The 25941-nt window shown below is 48.1% G+C and overlaps 1 protein-coding gene across 4 annotated transcripts; it reads left to right on the top strand.

The window, feature by feature from the left end:
• Positions 1–257: 257 nt before the first annotated feature.
• Positions 258–23086, top strand: PLIN3 (perilipin 3). 4 transcript variants are annotated; one of them, XM_066344789.1, is made up of 8 exons: positions 258–378; positions 3056–3137; positions 8403–8601; positions 8761–8843; positions 10968–11265; positions 16137–16336; positions 18461–18586; positions 22334–23086. In XM_066344789.1, the coding sequence occupies exons 2-8, from the start codon at positions 3072–3074 to the stop codon at positions 22670–22672; spliced, it is 1311 nt and encodes a 436-aa protein (XP_066200886.1). In that variant the 5' UTR covers positions 258–378; positions 3056–3071; the 3' UTR covers positions 22673–23086. The 4 variants fall into 4 exon arrangements, with proteins under 4 accessions (XP_066200886.1, XP_066200884.1, XP_066200885.1 ...); XM_066344787.1 differs by having other exon boundaries at positions 259–378; positions 22331–23086; XM_066344788.1 differs by lacking the exon at positions 258–378 and adding an exon at positions 1019–1283 and having other exon boundaries at positions 22331–23086.
• The last annotated feature ends 2855 nt before the right edge of the window (positions 23087–25941 follow it).

The raw sequence follows: 25941 nt of genomic DNA, 5'->3' as shown, positions 1-25941 counted from the left end.
AGAAAGGAGGGCTCGGAAGACCGCAAGATAGTGCTCATTTTCCAGGACCAAGTTCACAGGGTCGCTAGATGTGGCTGGTGCCCCCTTGGCTGGACCCGGCGTCGTTTGAAGTCTCCCCAAAACACCCAGAACCCCGCAGACGGCGCGTGCCCACCCCCCGGTAGTCGGGCCCTTCTAGAACTTACTTCATTAGCGGCTCCCAAGTCCTGGGCCGGACGGGGGGGGGCGTGGTCTGGCGGCCCCCAACCAGATTGGTCCTTGGTACCGTCACTCCTGGGCGCCCGCCCATAAAAAAGGCCCGCCCTAGGCCGGCCCTAGACGGTTTTGGAACTATCCTCAAAGTCGTGGTATCCGCGCCCGGACGTCCCACTGACCGTGGTGAGAGGCAGGGTGCTCGGGTGAAGTGGGGGACGGGGCCCGCTGAGTCCTGGGGCGCGCCAGGGGAGGAAGCGGCGGGGAGGGCCTTCCCGGGGTCTCTGCTAGTCTCTGCGGCCTGGAGGAGGGGTCTCCAGTCCGGGCTGAGTACCAGCCACTCCCTCCAATCCAACTTCTGCAACAGGCTCAGACTTGTAAAAACCCTCCTCTTAATTCCTGGGACTTTCGGGCGGCGGGAGTTGCGAAAGAGCCCCTTTGTAGTTACAGTTTTCAGGTGTAGAGGAGACAAATCCCCCGTCCCAAACCACATCCTCACCAAATTTTAAATGTGTTTGCTTTGCAAACGCCGTTTGGAGGCGAGCCGCAGCCGGTCTTGCACTGGAATTCCGTCTTCCCTGGGACTTCAGAGCCTCCCTCCCACCAGGAAATGGGCCTTCTGCCTAGCTCTGCCCCCTCCCCAGCAAATGGTTTTGCAGTCTGGGGCCCTCCCTTGCCCCAGGTTCTGACCCGCAAAGGACAGCGGCAAACCCCGCCCACTTCCCGGGGGTAGATGTATCTAGCGGATTGCACAAGACGGCGGGGCGGAGGTGGGGGTTGGGGAGGAAAGGCCTTCCTCTAATCTGCGTCCTTGGGACTGAGATGAGGCGCCGGGTTTGGACCTGGGTCTCTGGGAACTTCGGAAATTGGACCTTAGCGTATCCTGGCTGCCACTGGACGGCTGCGGGACTCCACTCAGTTCCAGCCAGCTCTTGCTTTGGTAGCTGGGACCAGCCGCAGGCAGGTTGTGGACCCCAAGGACTTAAATGGAGTGCTGACATCTGCAGCGGTCGCCCTTGGCTAAACCTGTTCAAGGGGGATGTGAGGGAGGACTTCGAAGCTGCCCAGTTGGAGCTCAGGCTCTGGGGAAGGTGAGGAGGACTAAAGTGACGATCAACAGGGACAGGTATTTCTCCTCACCCCACTTCCCAGTTGGGCAAGGAGCTTCTATAACAAATAGGAACCTCTGGAACAAGCAAGAATCTTATTTCTGACTGGGCTTCACCCTTTGTATATGGCAACCAGTGTTGTGACTGACATGATTCTGTTTATTGAGCAACTACTATGTGCCAGGCTCAGTACCACATGTGCAGCATCTCCAATCTGCAGGGACTTGGAGCTAGGAATGGTTAACCTAATAGGTATAGATATGGCAAGTGAGGCTCCAAGGAGGGAGGCTTTCCAAGCTCCTACTGCTAGTGATATGCAAAGCTGGGATTAGAACCCCGTTTAGACTCCAGAACTGGTGCTCTCAAAACATCAAGTTCCAATTCCAGGATGGTGGAGACATACCTGGGCTCCCTTCATCTAGAAGGAAACTCTCAACATAAAGATCAGGGGTTCTCAACAGGCTCACTCCAGAATTGCCTGAGGGATCTGCCTTAAAGGCACTACAGTTAGCCTCATTCTGTAAGTAAAAGGATGAGGTTAGGGAAGAGGGAGCTCCTTGGGCAACACATAGCGCAGCGTGGGCAGAGCTGAGACTCCTGGAATCTAGTGTGAAGATCTAGCCATCTCATCTCACCTGGCTGGGAAGATGAAGCACACGTATGGCTACCATCTCACCTACCAATGTGTGCATTAGATTCACCTGGGGAGCCTCCCTCACCCTTCCTACACCTGAGTCTGACCCCTTCCTACACCTGAGTCTGACGTGATTGGTTTGCAGCGGGATCAGGCATGGTCTAACAGTTTCTTTTCTTTTTCAAGCTTAATTTTTTTTTTTGAACAGGTAATGTTACCTACCAGGCTCAAAAGTTAGAAACCCCAGCTACCCAATCTTCCTCCCTGAAAGGTGGCCACCTTTAACAGTTTTCTGTGTCTCTTTAAAGATTCTTCATAAATGCGAGTAAACACTGTTGTCTCGTTCACACCTTTGTCTCTACAGTATCTTGGTCCATGTCAATTATTTGTGAATTCCCATTCTTTTGCCAGGCACTAGGCTAACCTGGTATTTTCTTTATTTTTTATTTACTTAAAAATGTTTTAAAACTGATTTTAGAGAGAGAAAAACATCAATCTGTTGTTCTACTTACATATTCATTGGTTCTTTCTTGTATGTACCCTGATTGGGGATCGAACCCGCAATCTTGGCACATTAGGTCAATGCTCTAACCAATTGCACTACCTGGCCAGGGCTCCTGGTATCTTCTTTAGTTCCCTTCTGCCAGGCAAAAAGTTGTTAGCAGTGTCTTGTGTGACCAATACAGGAATACCCAGCGCTGCCAGCTTGGAGTACAAGTGTGGACAGTTGCATAGTGAGGTTTCTGGGTCAAAGGGAAGCTGCCTCTTGAAACTTGTTAGCTACTGGCAACTTACCAGCCACAGAGGTTTTGCTCCATGGGTGTGTCTGGAGTATTGATGCAGGTGAGCCTTCAGAGGGCTGTCATCTGACCTTGCTCTTCAAGGTATAACCCTGGATCACCTACATCAGCAGCACCAGGGAACTAGTTAGAAATACAGACTCTCAGCCCTGCTGAGTCAGCACCTGCTCATGAACAGGCCTCCAGGTGCATGTTAATGATTGAGAGACAGGCCTCTCAGAATTGGGAGGAAGAGTTGTTGGAAGACAGGTGTGAACCTGGACTTCCTCCTGGAGGGACAGGCAGGTCAGGCCATATCTGACTAGTCCATCTGTCCACAGAACGTTCTTCTGAGAAATGTCTACCAATGAGATGGAAGCCCCTGCCAACACCCAGGTGACAGCGGAAGAACCGGTACAGCAGGTGAGAAAGGTCTAGGATCTATGGGGTGAGGCTTCCTACATTATGGTACCATGGAAGGAAGCCAGGAAGCTTCTGGAAGCTCATGAGGGTTAAGAGATATCTTTCTGATTGGGTGGGGGAGAGCCAGCTGACAGACTTCTAACAACTGTTCTACTAACAGATGCAGGCAGGAGGACTGGGAATCTCAGAGGCTCTTGGGAGAACAAGGGTACTGTTTGAAACTGCCTGGCTCTTCCCCCCCCTCACCCCCAGACATATGTTCTCTGCCTCTGCGGGTTCTCTTAGGGTCCTTCTAAGAAGTCAGTTTCTATTTCCCATCCCCTAATTTATATAAAGGCCCCTTTTAACAGACTATTATAGTATCAACTACATACCATAAAATTCACCCTTATGAAAGGTGCTATTCAATGATTTTTTATGAACTATCAAATTATGCAGCCGCCACCACCATACAGTTTTAAAACATTTTTCTTCTTTTTTCTTTTTATTTAATCTTTTTTAAAAATTGATTTGAGAGAGAGAGAGAAACATCAGTTTGTTGTTCCACTTATTTATGCACTCATTGGTTGATTCTTATATGTGTCCTAACTGGGTATTGAACCTGCAACCTTGGCGTATCAGGATCATGCTCTAACCAACCAAGCTACATTTTTCATCTTGCCCAAAAGAGACCCCATACCCAGTATCAGCCATCCCTCCCCATTCCCAGTATCAGTCATTCCCCCTATTTCCCCATCCTCCTCGGCAACCATTCATCTAGTTTCTTTATGAGATCCTTTTGTGTCTGGCTTCTTTCTCTGAATGGGATGTTTTAGAGGCTCACCCATATAGTGTGTGTCAGTGCTTCATTCCTTTTTATTTTTTTTAATTTTTTTTAAGTGAGAGGAGGGGAGCTAGAGAGACAGACTCCCCCATGCACCCCAACCAGGATCCACCTGGCAACCCCCATCTAGGGCCAAAGCTCAAATCAACTGAGCTATCCTTAGCACCTGGAGCCAACAGTCAGACCAACTGAGCCACTGGCTGTGAGTGGGGAAGAGGGAGAGAAAGGGGAAAGGGAGGGAAGAGAAGCAGATGGTCGCTTCTTATGTGTGCCCTGACCAGATATCGAACCTGCGAAGTCCACATGCCAGGCTGATGCTCTATCCACTGAGCCAACTGGCCATGGCCACTTCATTCTTTTTTTTTAATTGTGGTAAAATACACCTAATATAAAAATATACACTCTGGCCAGATAGCTCAGGTGGTTAGAGCATCATTCCAGAACACAGAAGTTGCTGGTTTGATCCCTGGTCAATGTTCCATGTCTCTCTCTTGCTCTCTAAAACCAATAAAATAAACATTAAAATATTTATATGTATGCTATTTTAACTATTTTAAAGGTTATACAATGAAGTGGCATTAAGTACGTTAATAATGTGCAAATATCCCCACTATACAATTCCAGGACATTTTCATTACCTCAAATGGAAATCCCATCTTCATTAATAGTCACTCCCATTTCCTTCTTTCCCCAGCCCTTAATAGCTACCACTCTGCTTTCCGACTCTGGATTGACCTATTTTGGTATGGCCAGTAGTGGGATTTCACCAGTTTGCACTGGTTTGGCAGAACTGATACCTAATTTTTTGTTGAATTTGGGAACTGGTTGTTAAAATGGCCCTTGTAATCAGGGTTCTCTAAGGTGGGTGCCTGGGCAGCCACCCAATGTGGAAATCACAAATTTAAATTCCTTCCTCTTTTTTAATTTTATTTATTTATTATTTTTTTTCTGAAGTTGGAAACGGGGAGGCAGACAGACTCCCGCATGCGCCCGACTGGGATTCACCCGGCATGCCCACCAGGGGGTGATGCTCTGCCCATCTGGGGCATTGCTCTGCCACAACCAGAGCCATTCCAGTACCTGAGGCAGAGGCCACAGAGCCATCCTCAGCGCCTGGGCTAACCTTGCTCCAATGGAGCCTTGGCTGCAGGGAAGAGAGAGACAGAGAGGAAGGAGAGGGGGAGGGGTGGAGAAGCAGATGGGCAGTTCTCCTGTGTGCCCTGGCCGGGAATTGATCCTGGGACTCCTGCACACCAGGCCGACGCTCTACCACTGAGTTAACCGGCCAGGGCCACCTTCCTTTTTATTTAATATTCATCTGCGCAACAGCGAATTCTAAGCGCCTGTAGTAATGTTCATTCCACCCATAGGTGAAAAAAATTTGATGGAACTATACTTGTAATATTTATTTTCATAAAATTCATTATACTTTTGAAGATACTGCTCTGGCTGGTTGGTTCAGCGGTAGAGTGTCGGCCCGACGTGTGGAGGTCTTGAGTTCTATTCCTGGCCAGGGCACACAGGAGAAGCGCCCATCTGCTTCTCCACCCTTCCCCCTCTTTCTCTTTCTTTCTCTCTCTCTCTCTCTCTCTCTCTCTCTCTCTCTCTCTCTCTCTTCCTCTCCCGCAGCCAAGGCTCCATTGGAGCAAAGTGGCCCAGGCACTGAGGTTGGCTCCATGGCCTCCACCTCAGGTGCTAGAATAGCTCTGATTGCAGTGGAACAACACCCCAGATGGGCAGAGCATTGCCCCCTGGTAGGCATGCTGGGTGGATCCCAGTTGGACGCATGTGGGAGTCTGTCTGTCTGCCGCCCCCCCCCTGCTTCTCACTTCAGAAAAAATACAAAAAAACCCCAAAAAACAACAAAAAAAGAAATACTACATTTTAATTCCCTTGCATTTGTTACTTCAGGGAACAAACATATAATGAAAAGAGAAAAAGTGCCAAACAACCAGGGGTGACAAGCTGTCATTTGTTTCAGCTTTGTGTTATGCCCCAAATTCCCCTGAGATATGAGTATTATTTAATATTTTAAAACTCTTTCTAATAACATAATCTAGTTTTGTGTACCTCTTTTATTATTTTTATTTAAGTATTCTGAAATAAACTATACCTTTCGGTATATATTTTTTTATACTTAAAATAGTCATTAGGGCAGAGAAGGAGTTGTTAAATTATTTGAATACCACCACTGGATGCTTCTGTATGCCAATAAAACTTTATTTACAAAACCAAGTAGCAGTGGAATGTTATTTAGTCATATATAGTCGTCCCTTGCGTGGTTCACTTTTCGCGGTTTCACTGTATCGCGGATTTTTAAATTCTATATATCTAATTTTGTATCACAGGTTTTTCACTGTATAGCAGGATTTTGCAATATATAGGTATTTTTATTATTTTAATTATTTTTACAGTAAAATAAGCATTTTCTAGCCTAAAAATTGAAAACAATATAAAAAATATTAATTAGAACATCGTTCAAGTTGTAGTATATTCACTGGTGAGTACCCATATAGATTTTTTTTTTTTTTGTATTTTTCTGAAGTTGGAAATGGGGAGGCAGTCAGACAGACTCCCGCATGCGCCCTACTGGAATCCACCCGGCATGCCCACCAGGGGGCGATGCTCTGCCCATCTGGGGTGCTGCTCTGTTGTATCCAGAGCCATTCTAGTGGCTGAGGCAGAGACCATAGAGCCATCCTCAGCGCCTGGGCCAACTTTGCTCCAATGGAGCCTTGGCTGCGGGAGGAAGACAGAATTCTTCCTTGGAGGAAGAGAGAGACAGAGAGGAAGGAGAGGGGGAGGGGTGGAGAAGCAGATAGGCGCTTCTCCTGTGTGCCCTGGCCGGGAATCGAACCTGGGATTCTGCACGCCAGGCTGACGCTCTACCACTGAGCCAACCGGCCAGGACCTCATATAGAATTTTATATGTTGTTAAAATTATGTAGGTTTAAGAGTGTAGAAAGTGTTTAAGAGCATAGGAAGTATTTATAAGAGTGTGAGAAAGGTTAATAACAGTGTGGGAAAGGTTTATAAGAGTGTAGGGAGGGTTTATAAAACCTTAAAAAATATATAAATAATAAAATAAATATAAGGTCGCTACTTCGTGGATTTTCGCCTATCGCGGGGGGGTTCTGGAACCTAACCCCCACGATAGATGAGGGACCACTGTAAATGGATAAAATACACATACCCACAATGTGGATGAACCTTGAAGTGAAATAAGCCAGACACAGAAGGACAATTTCTGTGTGATTCCACTCATGAGGTTCCCAGAGGGGTGTCAGATTCCTAGAGACAGAGAGTAGATGGTGGGTACCAGGGGCTGGGGGAAGGGGAAGGGGATTAGTATTTAATGGGGACAGAGTTTCAGTGAAGGAAGATGAAAAGTTCTGGAGATGGATGGGGGTGGTGGTTGTACAACAATGTGAATGTACTTAATGCTACTGAACTGTACACTTAAAAATGATTAAAATGCTGAATTTTATGTTATCTATATTTTACTGCAATCTAAAAAACTGAAACATCCACATATGCTACTGCATGGATGAACCTTGAAAACTACTCAGTGAAAGATGGAGACACAAGAGGCCACAGAATATAGATTTTATTTATATGAAATGTCCAGAATGGGCAAATTCATAGCTCGAAAGTAGATTAGTAGTTGGCAGGGGCTGGAGGGAGGGGAGAATGGGTACAGGGTTCCTTTTTGGAGTGATAGGAAAGTTCTAGAATTAGTGATGATAATTGCACAACCTTGTGAATATACTAAAAACCACTGAATTGTGAACTTTAAAAAATGGTGAAATTTGCCTGACCTGTGGTGGTGCAGTGGATAAAGTATAGAGCTGGAACGCTGAGGTCTCTGGTTCAAATTCCTGGGCTTGCCTGGTCAAGGCACATACAGGAAGCAACTACCACGAGTAGATGCTTTCCACTTTTCCCCCCTCTTTCTCACTCTCTCTCCTTCTCACTCACCCTCTCCTTTCTCCCCCTCTCCACCTCTCCCCCCTCTGTCTCTTCCTCTCTGTCTCTCCCTCTCTTTAAAAATCAATAAAAAAAGTGAAATTTATGATGTGTGAACTTGATTTCAATAAAGCTATTAGGAAAAAAACAGACAAGAATAAAAGTATGAGGTGGTAGGTTGGGCTTGGCCTGTGAGCCATAGTTTGCAGAGTTTTAGACCATACCCTCTATGAGAAGAGGGTTCTTGTCCCTTGTCAGTACCTGGCATACAGTGGGCATAAAAGACACAAACCAATGAGCTGCAGAGCTAAGACAAAGGAAGCACATGGTGGAACTCTGAAGTTCCTGGCTTGTACAAAGCAAGGGTGAGCTGAGCCATTTCCCTGGCTGAGAGAGCGAAATGCCAGAAGTTTCAGGCCCCCAGCCTCCCCCCCCCCCCGTCCCGCCCACCTCACCTTAGCTGCTTCTCTCTGTAGCCTAGGGTCGTGGACCGAGTGGCCAACATGCCCCTCATCAGCTCCACCTACAACATGGTATCAGCGGCCTATACCTCCACCAAGGAGAGCCACCCCCATGTCAAGACTGTCTGCGATGTGGCAGAGAAAGGAGTGAAGACCCTCACAGCAGCTGCTGTCAGTGGGGCCCAGCCCATCCTTTCAAAGCTGGAGCCCCAGAGTGAGTGAAGCCCTGGAAAATATGGAACCGCCCTTCCTGGCTGTTCTGGGGGGGTCTGGCCTACTCTGTTTCCCAAACCAGCAGCTGACCTTCTCAGGACCCTGAGGGATGCTCTTGTGCAGTAACCATCATATTTCTGTCTTGTTCCACCTCCTGTAGTCACATCAGCCAGCGAATATGCCCACAGAGGGTTGGATAAGCTGGAGGAGAACCTGCCCATTCTACAGCAGCCGACAGAGAAGGTAACAGATCTCCATATCAGGAGCCCGGTGGGGACAGGGACCTACCTGAGTATTGAGTCTGTGGTCTTCCTTAACTAGAATAGACAAGTTTGACAGCTTGTTCCCTGACCCTTTTTCTTTATGCCCCCCACACCCCAAATCTGTCCCCTATTGGGCAACTAGACAAATGTCCCCATCTCTAGCCAGATCTGCTCAGAACCCCCTCATGTCTCCCACCTTGCCCAGAGGAAAAGCCAAAGCCCTCCCTACAACCCATATGGCCCCACCTGATCTAGTCCCACCACTTCCCTGCCCTTATCACCCACCTCGCTTGCTACACACCAGCCACATTGGTCTTCTTACTCAGTGTTCAGTAACATTAGTGCCTATATATACCAGACAGAGTGGTGGGAACAAAACTTTCTTTGATGGAACTTATTATGAGGAGGTGGGTGAAGCAAAGACAATGAACACACCTGGCACAATCCTACCCCAGGACCTTTGCACATGCAGTTCCTTCTTCATGAACTAGGTTTTCAGGTCTCTGTTCTAATCACACCTCTTCAGAGGCCTCTCCTTTCCTCTTAAAGATTCTAGCTTAGCACTGGCCAGGAGAACTTTCTCTGAGGTACATGTCCTTTCTCTGCACTGTCCAGTATGGAAATCACCAGCCATATGAGGCTACTGAATTTTTAGAATGTGTCTAGCTTTGGCTCTGGCTGGTTGGCTCAGTTGGCCATGTGGAAGTCCCGGGTTCGATTCCTGGTCAGGGCACACAGGAGAAGCAGCCATCTGCCTCTCTCCCCCTCGTCCCCACTTCTCTCCGTCTCCCACAGCCATGGCTTGATTGATTCGAGCACATTGGCTTTAGGCACTGAGGATGGCTCTGTGGAGCCTCTGCCACAGGAGCTAAAAATAGCTTGGTTGCCAAGCATGGCCCCAAATGGGCCAAGCATTGACCCCAGATGGGGGTCACCGGGTAGGTCCCAGTTGGGATGCATGCAGGAATGTCTATCTCTCTTTTTCTCACTTAAATTTAAAAAAAAAAAAGAAAAACTTCTTAAATTTTTTATTTATTGATTTGTTGTTCCACTTATTTATGTGTGCTTTATGGTTGATTCTTTTTTTTTTTTTTTTTTTTTTTTTGCATTTTTCCGAAGCTGGAAACGGGGAGGCAGTCTGATAGACTCCCACATGCGCCTGACCAGGATCCACCTGGCATGCCCACCAGGGGGCGATGCTCTGACCCTCTGGGGCATCACTCTGTTACATCTAGAGCCATTCTAGCGCCTGAGGCAGAGGCCACAGAGCCATCCTCAGCACCCGGGCCATCTTTGCTCCAATGGAGCCTCGGCTGAGGGAGGGGAAGAGAGAGACAGAAAGGAAGGAGAGGGGGAGGGGTGGAGAAGCAGATGGGTGCTTCTCCTGTGTGCCCTGGCTGGGAATCAAACCCGGGACTCCTGCATGCCAGGCCGATGCTCTACCTCTGAGCCAACCGGCCAGGGCCTATGGTTGATTCTTATATGTGCCCTGACTGGGGATCAAACCAGCAACCTCTGAACTTCAGGGTGATGCTTTAACCAACAGAGCTATCCAGCAAATGTTCTTCCGTTTTAAAGCTGAATAATATTCCATTGTCTGAATGGACCATATTGTGTTTGTTTATTTGTCTGTCAATGAATTGCTTTGGGCTGTTTTTACCTTTTAACTGTTGTGGGTAATGCTATAATGAATGTGGGTATATGCAAATCTCTTTGAGACTCTGCTTTCAATCAAATTTTATTTAGTTTTAATTATTTATTTTATTATTTTTTAGTTGTAGTTATTTTAAATCACATAGCTAATTGGCTATTGTATTTCCAGCATGGCTCTGGGATGGTTGAGGCACAGAGAGGGAGAGTGACTTACTTGAGTCCACATAGCTAAGAAGTTTCAAGCCAGGGATTTTAACGAGGCTTCCTTTCTACACAGGCCAGTGGTCCTGAGCAAGTGGTCTTGACTGTGATACTGGATTCAATATTGACCCTTTGAGATCACTTGGGAGCTGGAATTCTTCTCTTGGGCCTCTCTGGAGGTTGGGGTACAGGGATGAGGCTCCCAGGTTTGGAGGGAATGCAGAGGTGCTGATGCTAACCTGACTTGTAGGTCCTGGCGGATACCAAGGAACTCGTGTCGTCCAAAGTGTCAGGGGCCCGAGAAGCTGTCTCCAACACAGTGTCCAGCGCCAAGGACACAGTGGCCACCCGAGTGACGGAAGCAGTAGACATGACCCGGGGAGCTGTGCAGAGTGGCGTGGACATGACCAAATCCATGGTGACCAGCAGTGTACACTCCGTCATGGGGTCCCGTGTTGGCCAGATGGTGCTGAGCGGAGTGGACACAGTGTTGGGCAAGTCGGAGGAATGGGTAGACAACCACTTGCCTATGACCGACTCCGAGCTGGGTGAGTGTGGCCCATGGCCTAGGACCCCTCCTTGGATCTCTCAAACTGGGCTCCACTTGGGACACCTGGTGTCTGTCCATTTGAATGAACATTTAAATGAACAAATTCTGGGGTTGGGGGTTTGGGAACAACAGAGATTTTATTCAGGAATTTAAGCGCCTGCTGAGCACACTAGATCCTGTTTTAGACATGGGCATTATAAATGACCAAGATGGAAGTCTCTGCTTTATAGAATTGATGACCGAACCAATGACATGGGCTTGGGAAGAAAAAACAGCATGCCAGGCAGGGGGGGGTGGTTCAGGACACAGTATGGACAAGGAAGTTTGCATTTTTAGAGGCCCCATGGGAAGATGGCATTTGAGCAGAGCTGAAGGTAGAAAGGAGCTAGCCATCTGGCTGTGTGAGGAAAGAATGGTCCTGGGAGAGGGAACTGCCCATGTGAAGGCCCTGAGGCAGGACCTTCGCTGGTGTGTTGGAGGAACAGCAAGAAGGCCCCTGTGGCTGGAACAGAATGAGTGAGGAGTGAGAGGAAGTATGGGCATGGGAAGGGGAAAGGGGCAGGTCATGCAGGGAGTGTGAGCCAAGGGGAGAACAGAGGGTCTTAGCCTGAGGAAAGTGGGAGCCCTGGGGTTTGGGGTACACTGGGGACAGAGGACACCCTGAGGCTGAAGGCGGAGGAGGAACTGGACCGTACTCAGGTACTTATGGGTGACCTCTGGTGACTGCTTCAGGGAGGACAGACTGGGAGGCAAGAGTGACAGCTAAGGGACCAGGCAGAGGCAGCTACCCTGGTCTAGACCGGTGAAAACGGGGCCTGAACCAAGTGGGGGCAGAAATGAAGACAAATAGACAAACTGAGAATGAAACCAAAGAGACACACCAACCAGCCCTGTTCAAGCCCTGTACTTGTCCTTTCATACCCCTGGCTCTTGGAGTGGGTCTTGATGCCACATTTGAATGACAGCCTCCTTTCTACACAGGCCAGGGACTTTCAGTGTGCTGACATGCCAGCCTCCAATGCCCATGGCAGCAAGAGCCCACAAGGGCTGCAAGTAATTAGACACCATGCTCTATCCAGAGGGCAGCTTGGCCCTGGCCCAGTGTCTGGGGCTTATTGAGGGGCCAGACATTTGGGAGAACAGAAAAAAGGTGAAGACAGACTAGATCAGGGTTTCCCAACTGCAGCACTGCTGACATCAGGGTTGGGTCACTCTGTGGGGTCATCCTGGGCACTGCAGCAGGCTGAGCAGCATTTCTGGTTGCCACCTACTTGATGGCAGTTGTACCCCTGGTTGTGACAGCCAAACATGTCCCCAGACATTGCTCATTGTTTAGTGTTCCCTGGGGGTCAGAATTGTCCCCAGCGAGAAGTGCTGCTTTGCCTGTTCTGGAACGTGTGTGTGTGTGACAGAGACAGAGTCAGAGAGAGGGAAAGATAGGGTCAGACAGACAGGAAGGGGGAGAGATGAGAAGTATCAACTCTTCATTGCGGCTCCTTAGTGTCCTGGTGAGCCCACGCTCAAGCTGGTGACGTCGGGGTCTCGAACCTGAGTCCTCTGCATCCCAATCTGACACTGTCCACTGTATCACTGCCTGGTCAGGCTGTTCTGGAACTTTTTTTTTTTCCCCTGAGGTTTGTTTTTTTTCTTCTGAAGTTGGAAACAGGGAGGCAGTCAGACAGACTCCTGCATGCACCCGACTGGGATCCACCCGGCACGCCCACCAGGGGGCGATGCTCTGCCCATCTGGGGCGTTGCTCTGTTGCAACCAGAGCCATTCCAGCGCCTGAGACAGAGGCCACAGAGCCATCCTCAGCGCCCGGGCCAACTTTGCTCCAATGGAGCCTTGGCTGCGGGAGGAGAAGAGAGAGACAGAGAGGAAGGAGAGGGGGAGGGGTGGAGAAGCAGATGGGCGCTTCTCCTGTGTGCCCTGGCCGGGAATCGAACCCAGGACTTCCGCACGCCAGGCCAATGCTCTACCACTGAGCCAACCGGCCAGGGTTTGTTCTGGAACTTTTTATAAGTGGAATCGTGTGGTTCCCTGAGGAGTGGACAGCTAATCTTTATTTCCACCTCTTTTTCCATTTGGGATTGCCACAGGTTCCTCTTAAAAGTATCACTTCTTTCTCTGTAGCTGGAACACTTCCGTGGAGAAAGTTCTCTACAATTTTGCTTACCCCGAGGTAGTTTATTGTGGAAAAGCAGGGAAACGTATTTATTTTGGTGTCATGGACTGGCTCACCAGCACCCTCCATGGGTCCATAGTGGTTTTTATGTTACATGTTTGAACATGTGGATTAACACAAAGTATTCCAATCTGACGTGTTTACTTTATTGACACTTCATTTGTCCTATTATTTTCGGCTACTTGGAGCCCTGCTTGAGTTGGCTGTGAGTCCTCATGAATTCCCTGAGAATCCTCAATGGAAAGGGGAAGTCCCTTGCTTTCTGGAGAAGCACAGTGTTCTAAGCAGGGCTGGCGATCTTCAGTCATGCAGCATGTGGCTTGAGTGTAACATATAACTTGTCCTTTGAGTTTCCAAAACCCACCTGTGAACTTCTTAAGGATGGGGCCTGGTTGAGGTCTTCCCTGATGATCAGCCATGGGTCTTGGCCCTCGAAGGCAGGAGGCTAAAACAGGGTCTGCTGGAGGAAGGTCTTGAGCCAACTCTGAAAGCTACAGCCCAGACAGATTTGTCTGAGCAGCTTTGATTTTCTGCATCCATCCACTAAGGATGAAGTCATTGCACAGCAGTGCTTAAGGTACTGGATGGTCTGTAGGTGATGGTACGAGGAGCTATTGCAGTGCCCTGTTAGAACTATTGTGTTAGTTGGGGACTTGGGCTAGGAAAATAGCCCTCCTCCCCCTTCTGTGGGGTTCTCCCCTTGGCCAAGGGCACCTACTCCCTCCAAGGGGCCTTGCTGGCTTACTCAGACATGCCAGGACTCTGCCAGATATCCTTGGCCTAAATTACCAAGCTTCTTTCACTTCAAAGTGCAGAGCTTAGGGATTCCCAGAGAGCCATGGAGAAGTTCTGGACATGAGCAGGGTGGGTTCAAAGTGTTGCTAGTTTTGGTTAATCTTTGCAGACCTGCGTTTGGTGAATTAATATGGAGAAATCCATTTTTCTCAAATGCGGCTATTATTTTTTATTTTTTTGTATTTTTCTGAAGTGAGAAGCAGGGAGGCAGAAAGACAGACTTCCACATGTGCCTAACTGGGATCCACCCGGCAAGCCCACTAGGGGATGATGCTCTGCCCATTTGGGGCTTGCTTCATTGCAACCAGAGCCATTCTAGCACCTGAGGCAGAGGCCATGGAGCCATCCTCAGCACCCGGGCCAGTTTTGCTCCAATGAGCTTTGACTGTAGGAGGGGGAGGGGGGGGGGAGGAGAGAAGAGGGGGAAGAGTGGAGAAGCAGATGTTTGCTTCCATGTGCCCTGACTGGGAATCAAACCAGGACTTTCCACACGCTGGGCCAATGCTCTACCACTGAGCCAACCAGCCAGGGCCTTGATACTCTTCTTTAAAGCAACTTTTTCAGATTGTTTTAGAAGGGAAATTTATTATTTACTACAAATAAAAAGCCGTATCATCTGCTATAAATAATAAAAATAGCTAAACATTAATTTGTATGCCTTTTTGAATACAAGGTAGTCCAGATTTCACACTTCAGGCAGCTCTGACTTGGGTGGTGGTGCAGAAGGAGAAACTTGAGGCTTACTTGCAAAATCACTTCTGTATAGACCACAGGGTGGCAAATTTTTTCTTAACAGGCCAGGTCCTAAATTTCTTTTGGCTTTTTGGGCCACACAGTCTCTGTTGCAAGTATTCAACTCTGACATCGTAGCATGAAAACATAGACAACAGGTAAATGAATGGGTGTGACTATATACCAATAAAACCTTATTTATAAGGGTGGGTAGCATTTGGCCCAGGCCGTAGTGTGCAGCCCCCTGCCATAGGGCATTACAAAACAAGTGAGTTATTAAGTCTGGATTCAAGCCCTGATCAGATTACTTACAAAGCACAAACTTATAACTGCTTTGTTAAAGTTTGAAAGGAGCAGGATTAAAATGATCAGGATAGGCAGTTTTTTATCCTATGTCTTGTAACTTCATGAGCACTTTTTTGGGGCTAGATAGCACTGACTTATTAAGATTGTTCTCATGTGGCTCAGACTTCTCCTGTCAAGTATCATGGTTAAGAACATGGGGTCAGATGATCGGGATTCAAGTTCTGATTTGCTACTTTTAAGCTGTATGACATTGGGCAAGTCAGTTAAGCCCTCTGAGCCTCAGTTTTCTCAACTGTAAAAATAGGAAACAATGTCTTCCTCACAGAGTTAAGATTTAACAAGAAGGCCCATGAAGCACCTAGAACATTGTGAAAGATTGGCCACTATTACTGTGTTCCAGGCACTAATACAGGATCAGCTGACTTGTTTCTCTCAAGGACCAGATGATAAGTATTTTAGTCTCTGTTGGGCAAGAGGCCACATACTCCACTGTTGTAGTTTGAAAGTAGCCAGTGACAATATATAATGAACATGCATAGTTGTATTCACTGGTTGTACAGAACTGGAGTCAATTTGCATGTGTCCCGCAGGGTGGTTTGCAAACCCTCAAGCTAATCTAAAGCCTCTTAGTCCTGGAGAGTTTGGTTCTCATCATACACATTTTGTAGATGAGGAAAACTAAGGCAGGGAAATTCTTCAGTCTGAAACCTCAAAGCTTGCAAGCATCAGACCCGCATAAACTTGGGTAATCCAAGGGAAACCAAGGGCCATACTCCATAATGTGCACCAGGGGAGTCTGAGCTGTCTGAATCCCAGCCTTCACAATGCTTCTCCTGCTTCCCCCCTGCAGCCCACCTCGCCACATCCCTGGAGGGCTTCGATATTGCCTCGGTGCAGCAGCAGCGGCAGGAGCAGAGCTACTTTGTGCGTCTGGGTTCCCTTTCAGAGCGGCTGCGCCAGCGGGCCTATGAACACTCACTGGGCAAACTGCAGCATACCAGACAGAGAGCCCAGGAGGCACTGCTGCAGCTGACGCAGGCACTCAGCCTGGTGAGGCCCTGCCCGCGGCACGGGGGTACCGCACAGCAGCATTCACTTTCATGAACCCAACCCAAACCTCACCATTCTACACATCCACCTGGACTGGTTCATGGGGCTGTGGTCCTGGATGAGTTTGCAGGTGTCACCATAACAAGGTCCCATAGTCTGGGTGGCTTAAACAACAGATATTTATTGTCTCAGTTCTGGAGGCTGGATGTAGATGGTCATCCCTCTGTGAGTGTGTCTTAATCTCCTCTAAGGACTCCAGTCAGACTGGATTAAGACCTACCCTTATGACCTCATTTTATCTTGATCACCTCTTTAACAACCTGATCTGCCAATATAGTCACATTCTGAGGTTCTGGGGGTTAGGGCTTCAACATATGAATTTGGATGGGACATAGTGCAGCCCCTGACAGGTTGGCTGGAGGCTGGGCTTCTCATGGTGGACTCTTCCTCCAGCTAGCCAGCTCCTTCCCAGGAAGTGTCTGAGAGATCCAGGTGTAGGGAGAGCGCAGAGTATGTTTTCTTTTTTTTTTGTTTAAAGTTAGTTTCATAGAGGTATAATTTACATGCTATAAAAGTCTCCCATTTTTAAGTGTACTATTTGAGGAGGTTTAGAAATACAAATGGACATATCACTGCCACCAAAATCAAGATTTGGAATATTTTTATCACCCCTTAAAGTCCCCCTGCCTCTTTACAGTCAAATCCTGCCACCCAAGCTTTTATTTTTCTATTCCCTAAAGAGCTAAATTGCTATTATTGTAGTTTCTGTTAACTTGAAGTATATCTACTCTTTTAAAGTATTTTTTTATTAACTGAGAGGCAGGAAAGCAGACAGGCAGGCTCTCACATGCACCCTGACCAGGATCCACCTGGCAGGCCCACTAGGGGACAATGCTTTGCCCATCTGGGGCTGCTGCTCCATTGCTTGGCAACTGGGCTATTTTAGCACCTGAGGTGGCCATAGAGCCATCCTCAGCACCCAGGGCCAACTTGCTTGAACCATTCAAGTCATGGCTGCAGGAGGGGAAAAGAGAAGAGAGGAGGTTTGGAGAAGCAGATGGTCGCTCTCCTGTGTTCCCTGACCAGGACTTGAACCTGGGACTTCCACATGCCGGGCCATTGCTCTACCACTGAGCAAACTGGCCAGGGCCTCTTTTAAAATATTTTTAATTGTGGTAAACTACACATAACATAAAATTTACCATCATAACCATTTGTAACTATAGCTCAGTGGCCTTAAGGATATTCATGTTGTGCAGCCATTACCACTGTCCATTCTGTTCCCATTAAATACTCCCCATCCCCCTCCTTCAGCCCCTGTGTCCACCATCTGTTTTCTGTCTCTGAATCTGACTCCTCCAGGGACCTCCTACAAAGTGGAATCACATAATATTTGTCCTCTTGTGTCTGGCTTATGTCACTGAGCATAATGTCCTACAAGTCCATCCCTGTTGTAGCAGTTGTCTACATTTCCTTTCAAAGCTGAATAATGTTCCATCGCAAGCACTTTTTAAGTGCTTCTGTTTCATATGCTCATGGTTTTTTTTGTTTGTTTTGGGGTTTTTTTTTGTATTTTTTTCTGAAGTTGGAAACGGAGAGGCAGTCAGACAGACTCCCGCATGCGCCCACCAGGGCGCGATGCTCTGCCCATCTGGGGGCGTCGCTCTGTGGCAACCAGAGCCATTCTAGTGCCTGAGGCAGAGGCCATGGAGCCATCCTCAGCACCTGGGTGAACTTTGCTCCAATGGAGCCTTGGCTATGGGACGGGAAGAAAGAGACAGAGAGGAAGGAGAGGAGGAGGGGTGGAGAAGCAGATGGGCGCTTCTCCTGTGTGCCCTGGCCGGGAATCGAACCCAGGACTCCTGCACGCCAGGCCCAGTTGCAAGGGGAGGGAGAAACAGACAAAATGGGAGGAGCTGCAGAAAATTTGTGGCCACTTCGTAGCTATGGAAACCATATGTGAAAAAAGCACCCCTCTGCTTGTCCCTCCCCTTACTCAGAAAAGGAAGACTCTGCAGACTCCCTCAGAAGGCCCCCTCTCCCAGGATGTGCAGGGACTCTGCTGACCTTGGTCAGTCACTGAAGGCAGCCTCTTTTCTCTCGTTGCTCTCTCTCCTGTTCCAGATGGAAACTGTCAAGCAGGGAGTTGATCAGAAGCTGGTGGAGGGTCAGGAGAAACTACACCATATGTGGCTCAACTGGAACCAGAAGCAGCTCCAGGGCACAGATGGGGACCCGGTGAAGCCAGAGGTACCCATTGTGGGATGGAGTATGGGGTACTTGGATCCCTGACTGCCCCTCTCTGTACATCTGCTCAATGGACCAGCCTGCCTGGATTGCTTCTCTTGGCCTCACCTCCCATGAACTGCCTTCAGGACTCACCAGCACTTCCTCTGGGAAGTCTGCCTAGTTTTTTACTCTTGAGTGTGGGTGTTGCTTCTGAACCTGGGACACTTGATAGTGATGTGTCTCAACCTACTGAATTCTAAGCTATGTCTTGGCACTCCTGTAACTTTCCCTCTCTATTGCAGGATTCATCAAATTCTTCCCATTTACCCACCTGGTTCATAGTAATTACTGGCTTTCTGTCGTTCCTCCAGTCTTTCCCAAGCATTAGCCTCTTGTACCCTGCTCTGACTTTTGCCACCTGTACTGTCACTCATCTCTGCTTTCATTGAATCAACACCTTATACAACTCTCACACCTCATTCTGAATGATAACCCTGCAGTCTTAGGTCTATACTAATACTAGAGCTTCTCAGCTTAACCTCTCTGGGCCTCAGTTTCCCCATCTGTAAACAGGATATAGGGTCTTCTGCAAAGTTAAGATAAAATTAGCTAAACTTGTATGCGAATGTTCTCAGCAGTATTATTCACAATGGCCAAAAAGTGGAAACAGCCGAGAGTCCGTTGATGGATGGATAGATAAACAAAATGTGGCCCATCCATACAATGAATGTTACTCAGACATAAAAAGGAGTGAGGTGCTGACACTTTTTATGACGTGAGTAACCCATGAGGACATGATGCTTAAAGAAACCAGAAAAAAAGACCACATATTGCACATATTGTGTGATTTCATTTATGTGAAATGTCCAGAACAGGCTGATCCTTAGTAACAGAGAATTTATAGTTGCCAGGGGTTGAGGAAGGGAGTTCCTTTTAGATTTGATTAAATGAGTTCATAAGTAAAGCACATACCACTACAAAAGTGATATCTATAAGGATACCATGAATATCTCTATAAGTGCACCACTGTTCAGGATTCAGACCCAACCTGCTGAAAAATGTCTCCCCTCCCCCACACTGCTGAATGCAGCAGCCAGGAGGTACAGATTTTGACTCTTGTCAGCCAGGTTCAAGTCCAAGGCCCTCAGCTGACAGCTCTCAGTGCAGTCTTGCTCTGATCTCTTCCTGGCTGGGGGAATTGTCAAGGATCTAGACTGCTTACATCTGCCTATAAAGTTCTTCCAGACTGTCTCTTCTTTTTAAACTTAAAAAAATTTTTTTGAACCTGACCAGGCGGTGGCACAATGGATAGAGCATCAGACTGGGATGCAAGGACCCAGGTTCGAGACCCCGAGGCTCACCAGCTTGAGCCCAAGATCGCTGGCTTAAGCAAGGGGTCACTCAGTCTGCTGTAGCCCCCCCAGTCAAGGCACATATGAGAAAGCAATCAATGATGAACAACTAAGGTGCCGCAACGAAGAATTAATGCTTCTCTTTTTTTTTTTTTTTTTTTTTTGTATTTTTCTAAAGCTGGAAACGGGGAGAGACAGTCAGACAGACTCCCGCATGTGCCCGGCCGGGATCCACCCGGCACGCCCACCAGGGGCGACGCTCTGCCACCAGGGGGCGATGCTCTGCCCCTCTGGGGCGTCGCTCTGCCGCGACCAGAGCCACTCCAGCGCCTGGGGCAGAAGCCAAGAAGCCATCCCCAGTGCCCAGGCCATCTTCGCTCCAATGGAGCCTCGGCTGTGGGAGGGGAAGAGAGAGACAGAGAGGAAGGGGGGGAGGTGGAGAAGCCAATGGACGCTTCTCCTGTGTGCCCTGGGCGGGAATCGAATCCGGGTCCCCCGCACTCCAGACTGACGCTCTACCGCTGAGCCAACTGGCCAGGGCCAATGCTTCTCATTTTTCTTCCTGTCTGTCTGTCCCTATCTATCCGTCTCTCTGTCTCTCTCTCTCTCTGTCACACGAACACAAAAAAATTTTTTTTGAGATATAAAAATGTCTGTACTTTCTAAAACAAGTTTTAATTATTGAGATATAATTTGTATACTCTACAATTTACCCACTTAAAGTGTACTATTCAGTGGTTTTTTTAGTATACAGATGCTCCTCAACTTACCATGGGTTACATCCTGATAAACCCATCATAAGTTGAAGATATCATAAGTCAAAAATGCATTTGAGCCCTGGCCGGTTGGCTCAGCGGTAGAGCGTCGGCCTAGCGTGAGGAGGACCCGGGTTCGATTCCGGCCAGGGCACATAGGAGAAGCGCCCATTTGCTTCTCCACCCCTCCGCTGCGCCTTCCTCTCTGTCTCTCTCTTCCCCTCCCGCAGCCAAGGCTCCATTGGAGCAAAGATGGCCCGGGCGCTGGGGATGGCTCTGTGGCCTCTGCCTCAGGCGCTAGAGTGGCTCTGGTCGCAACATGGTGACGCCCAGGATGGGCAGAGCATCGCCCCCTGGTGGGCAGAGCGTCGCCCCATGGTGGGCGTGCCGGGTGGATCCCGGTCGGGCGCATGCGGGAGTCTGTCTGACTGTCTCTCCCTGTTTCCAGCTTCAGAAAAATGCAAAAGAAAAAAAAATGCATTTGACACACCTAACCCACCAAACATCACAGCTTAGCCCAGCCCACTGTGAGCGTGCTGAAAACACGCACATTAGTTTTTGATTGAGCAGAAGCCTCTTGCTGCCGCTGCCCAGTAGCACGAGAGAGTGTCAACCCACATATTGCTAGCCCAATACACGATCCAAATTCAAAATTTGAAGTATGTGTATTGTTTTTGTACCATTATAAAGTTGAAAAATCGTTAGTTAAACCATCATAAGTCAGAGACCTGTATTCACAAGGTGTGTAACTCTCATTACAATCCATTTAGAACATTCTCATCACCCCAAAAAGAAACTCCATACCCATGAGCAGTCATTCCCTATCTCCCTCCCGCAGCCCCTGACACCTGCTAACCTGCTTCAGGTCTCTCTAGATGTGCCTGTTCTGGACCTTTCACATAAATGGAGTCACACACTGTGTGGCCTGTGTCTGGCTTCTCTCATCGAGCATCATGTGTTCAGGGTTTCTCCACACTGTAGTGAGTGTCAGTGCCGCACTCCTTTTCGTGGCTGAGTAATATTCCAGTGAAGGACCACATTGTGTTGATCCATTCACTAGTTGATTGACCTCTAGGTTGTTTCCACTTTTGGCTGTTGTGAATAGTGCCCCTATGAAGACTTGTGTACAGGTTTTTATGTGGACATGTTTTCATATCAGTGGATTCTAGGAGAGGTACTACTGAGTTACATAGTAGCTCTATGGTTTGTCATTTTGAGGAACCGCCAGTCTCTTTTCCATAGTAATGCACCACTGGCCAGTCCAAGGGCTCCAGCAGCCCCTTCTTGCCCACTCCTGTTATTATCTGTCTTTTTGATTCTAGCCATCCCAGTGAGTGTGAACTGGTGTTTCAGTGTGGGTTTGAGCTGCATTTCCCCAGTGGCTAATGAAGTTAGTTCATGTGCTTATTGGCCATGTGTGCCTTCTTTGGAGAAATGTCTATGCCTGTGTTTCAATTTGATCAGTGTAGATCTCACAGTTCAAAACTTTGAGAGCTGGTATTCCAAACCATAGTGCTAGGCAACTTCTCCTGTAGAAGAATTTTCCTGAAGGCCAGTGGTAGAACCCGTTTTCTTTTTCCCCGGCTTCGGACCATTTTCCCAGAAGCAATGGTCCTGATCACCAACCCCCTCTCTCCCCCCCACACCTCCCTTCTCAGCAGGTCGAGTCCCAGACACTCACCATGTTCCGTGACATTGCCCAGCAGCTGCAGGCCACCTGCGTATCGCTGGGCTCCAGCATCCAGGGGCTGCCTACCCACGTGAAGGACCAGGTACAGCAGGCTCACCGCCAGGTGGAGGATCTCCAAGCCACCTTTTCTGGCATTCATTCCTTCCAGGACCTGTCCAGCAGCGTCCTGACACAGAGCCGTGAGCAAGTTGCCAAGGCCCGGGAGGCCCTTGACCACATGGTTGAGTATGTGTCCCAGAACACACCCATCATGTGGGTGGTAGGACCATTCAGCCCCGGAGTTGCTGAGAAAGCCCCAGAAGAGAAGTAGACTAGACAGGAAGGGGACTCAGAGGTCTCAGTCCTTCCCCCTCTCTGAGCCTAGAGGAAACATGTTCTGAGCCTTTCCTCATCAGTCATCAATAGGAGGTTTCCAGAAATTTATTTTCTAGAAGGCTTTGAAGAGATTGTTTTAGAAAAAGGTTCCAAAAAATTTCTTTTTCATTGTTTTAAACCAAGGATACAATTCTTCTATCCCATTTCCTTTTCTACATGAAGGGCCCTAGACATCAGTCTTTAGCTATCAGACCTGGACTTCTGGTCTGGGAAGTGGGCCTCCTGTGACAGGGTGGAGGTGGTGTATCTATTTGTATTCTAGAGCAGAGGGGCCTGGGGGCTGCCTGCCAAGCCATCGGTGCACGGAGCTTCAGTGTTGCCTTAATAAATTTTATCTCCAGTTAAATAAGGTGTGTGTGTGTTTTTCCCCCAGCAGCTGAGCAATTCCCGAGGTCTCTGGGTGACCACTTGGCCACATCCTTACTTGGCTCACAAGGTTGGGACAGGGTGGACCTGCTACTGAACCTGAAGTGTGTCACCCAGTGCCTCAGACAGGGCCCATGCTGGTTGTCAGTGATGTGCTCGATGTACTTGCTTGGCTTTGAGTTGATGAACTTGGTCCTGGATGCTGCAGAGTGGAGCAGGGCGCAGGACCCTTACACTCCCACCCTGGCAAGTAGAATCTGGTCCTGTGTCATGTCTTGTCATAGGTATGTGGCAGAAGCAAGAAGCCTGTTTTCTTGTAGTGGAACTTCCTAGGTGTGTGGGGGAACAGAGTAGACCCCCAAAACATCTACATCCTAATTCCCAGGACCTGCCATGGCAAAGGGAACTTTGCAGATGGGATTCAATTAAGGATTTGGGATGAGAAATGATCCTGGCAATTACCCAGGTGGGTCGTAAATGTCTTGTTAATTTTTTTTAAGATTCCTTTTTCTATTAAGTGAGAAAGTGGAAAGCAGAGAGACTCCCACATGTGCCCTGACTGGGATCCACCCAGCAAGCCCCCTATAAGGCGATATTCTGCCCATCTGGGACCGCTGCTCTGTTGCTCAGCAACCAAGCTATTTTTAGTGCTGGAGGTCAGGCCATGGAGCCATCCTCAGCACCTGGGGCCAACTTGCTTGAACCATTTGAGCCATGGCTATGGGAGGAGAAGAGAGAGAGAGAAGAGGGGGTAGAAAAGCAGATGGTAGTCTTCTGTGTGCCCTGGCTGGGAATCTAACCTGGGACTTCTACATGCCAGGCCGATGCTCTACTGCTGAGCCAACCAGCCAGGACCAATTATGTATGTATGTATGTATGTAGCAACCTGGCTGGGACACTGCCCTATGTTCTAGCAGCCCCATCCCTGTGTTTGTACCCTAGATTTGTGCAGATGTCCACCCAAAGACTTGCCCCGAAATATTCACAGTAGAATGGCCCCCAACTGGAGCACAACCCAAGTGTACATCTAGAAGAGAACAGATAAGCAAATTGGGGTAGATTCACTCTATGGAATATTATGCAGCAAGGAACAAAGAAATTGCCAATATTCGATATTCATAACCAGGTGGGTGAAACTCTCAGGCATGATATTGAAAGAAGTCAGACACAAAAGAATCCATACTCTGGAAAATAAAGAATCCATATGCTGGTTCCATTTCAATGAAGTTTCAAGAAAAATCCACACCGTGGTTGTCTGGTGGCTAATGAGGAAGAAGGGGCTGATGGGGAATTTTAAAAAAGATTTATTGATTTTTAGATAGAGGGAAGAGAGAGAGAAAGGGAAGTGGAAGGAATGGGAAAAATCGACTTGCAGTAGTTGCTTTCCATATGTGTCTCTACCAGGCAAGCCCAGGGTTTCAAACCAGCAACCTCAGCATTCCAGGTTGAATGCTTTACCCACTGCACCACCACAGGTCAGGCCAATGGGGAATTCTTGAAGCTGAAATGTCCTACATCTTGACCTGGATATTAGCTACAGGGAGTGTATACATATGCAAAAGTCCACTGAGCTATTCGTTTAAGATTTATATACTTTAATGCCTGCGAATTATACTTCCAACAAGAAAGTGAAAGCAACATGTGGTGGTGGGTAGAGGAAATGAGCCCTCTTGTCACTTCCAGTGGGAGTGCAAACGGAGTGCAGATTTGGAGAACAATCAGTAGTATTTAGTAAGAGCGAGAATGTATCTTCTCCACATCAGAGAAGTCACAGAAGTTCCCCTTCTCAGCAGCTACCCCACAGAAACCCTGTTGACAGGAGCTATTATTACTTCCATGTTATAAGGGAGGGAGACTGAGGTACAATTTCGAGGGCTGGCCCTTTGCCCCACCTCACAGCTAGTAAGTGTCAGAGTAAGGATTTGCACCCAGCACTCAGATTTTCCCCACCCCCAGCACTGTTCATAAGCACCACCTTTTTTTTTTTTTTAATAAATTTTTATTTAAATGGGGTGACATCAATAAATCAGGGTACATATATTCAAAGAAAACATTTCCAGGTTATTTTGTCATTTAGTTCTGTTGCATACCCATCACCCAAAGAGAGATCGTCTTCCGTCACCTTCTATCCAGTTTTCTTTGTACCCCTCCCCCTCCCCCCCTCCGGCCCTCCCCCCACCCCCCATAACCACCACACTCCTGTCCATGTCTCATAGTCTCACTTTTATGTCCCACCAATGTATGGAATCCTGCAGTTCTTTTTTTTTTCTGATTCGCTTATTTCACTCCGCATAATGTTATCAAGATTCCACCAATCTGCTGTAAGTGATCCGATGTCGTCATTTCTTCTAGCTGACTAGTATACCATGGTGTATATGTGCCCCATCTTCTTTATCCAGCCTTCTATTTTTTTTTACAGTGATTAAAAGCCTTTAAGCCAACTCTTGGCCAGTACAGCAAGAATCCATAAAAGAGTAGTGTCCTTAACATGTTCACAAGCACCACCTTTTAAGGTAGCTATGCTTGTGGGGGAATAGTGGAAGCAACCAGCAAGTCCAATGATAAAAGACTCAATAAATTGTGTGTGAGACCGTAACGCACTTAAAAAGAACACAGGGTCCTGACCAGTTGGCTCAGCAGTAGGGCATTGGCCAGGTGTGTGGAAGCCCCGGGTTCGATTTCCAGTCAGGGTGCGCAGGAGAAGCGCCCATCTGCTTCTCCACCCTTCCCCCTTTCCTTTCTCTCTGTCTCTTCCCCACCTGCAGCCAAGGCTCTACTTGAGCGAAGTCGGCCCAGGTGCTGAGGATGGCTCCATGGCCTCCACTTCAGGCACTGGAA

This window comes from Saccopteryx leptura, chromosome 1 (genome assembly GCF_036850995.1).
Source record: "Saccopteryx leptura isolate mSacLep1 chromosome 1, mSacLep1_pri_phased_curated, whole genome shotgun sequence".
NCBI lineage: Eukaryota > Metazoa > Chordata > Mammalia > Chiroptera > Emballonuridae > Saccopteryx > Saccopteryx leptura.
This window is presented reverse-complemented; position numbering and strand designations above follow the sequence as displayed.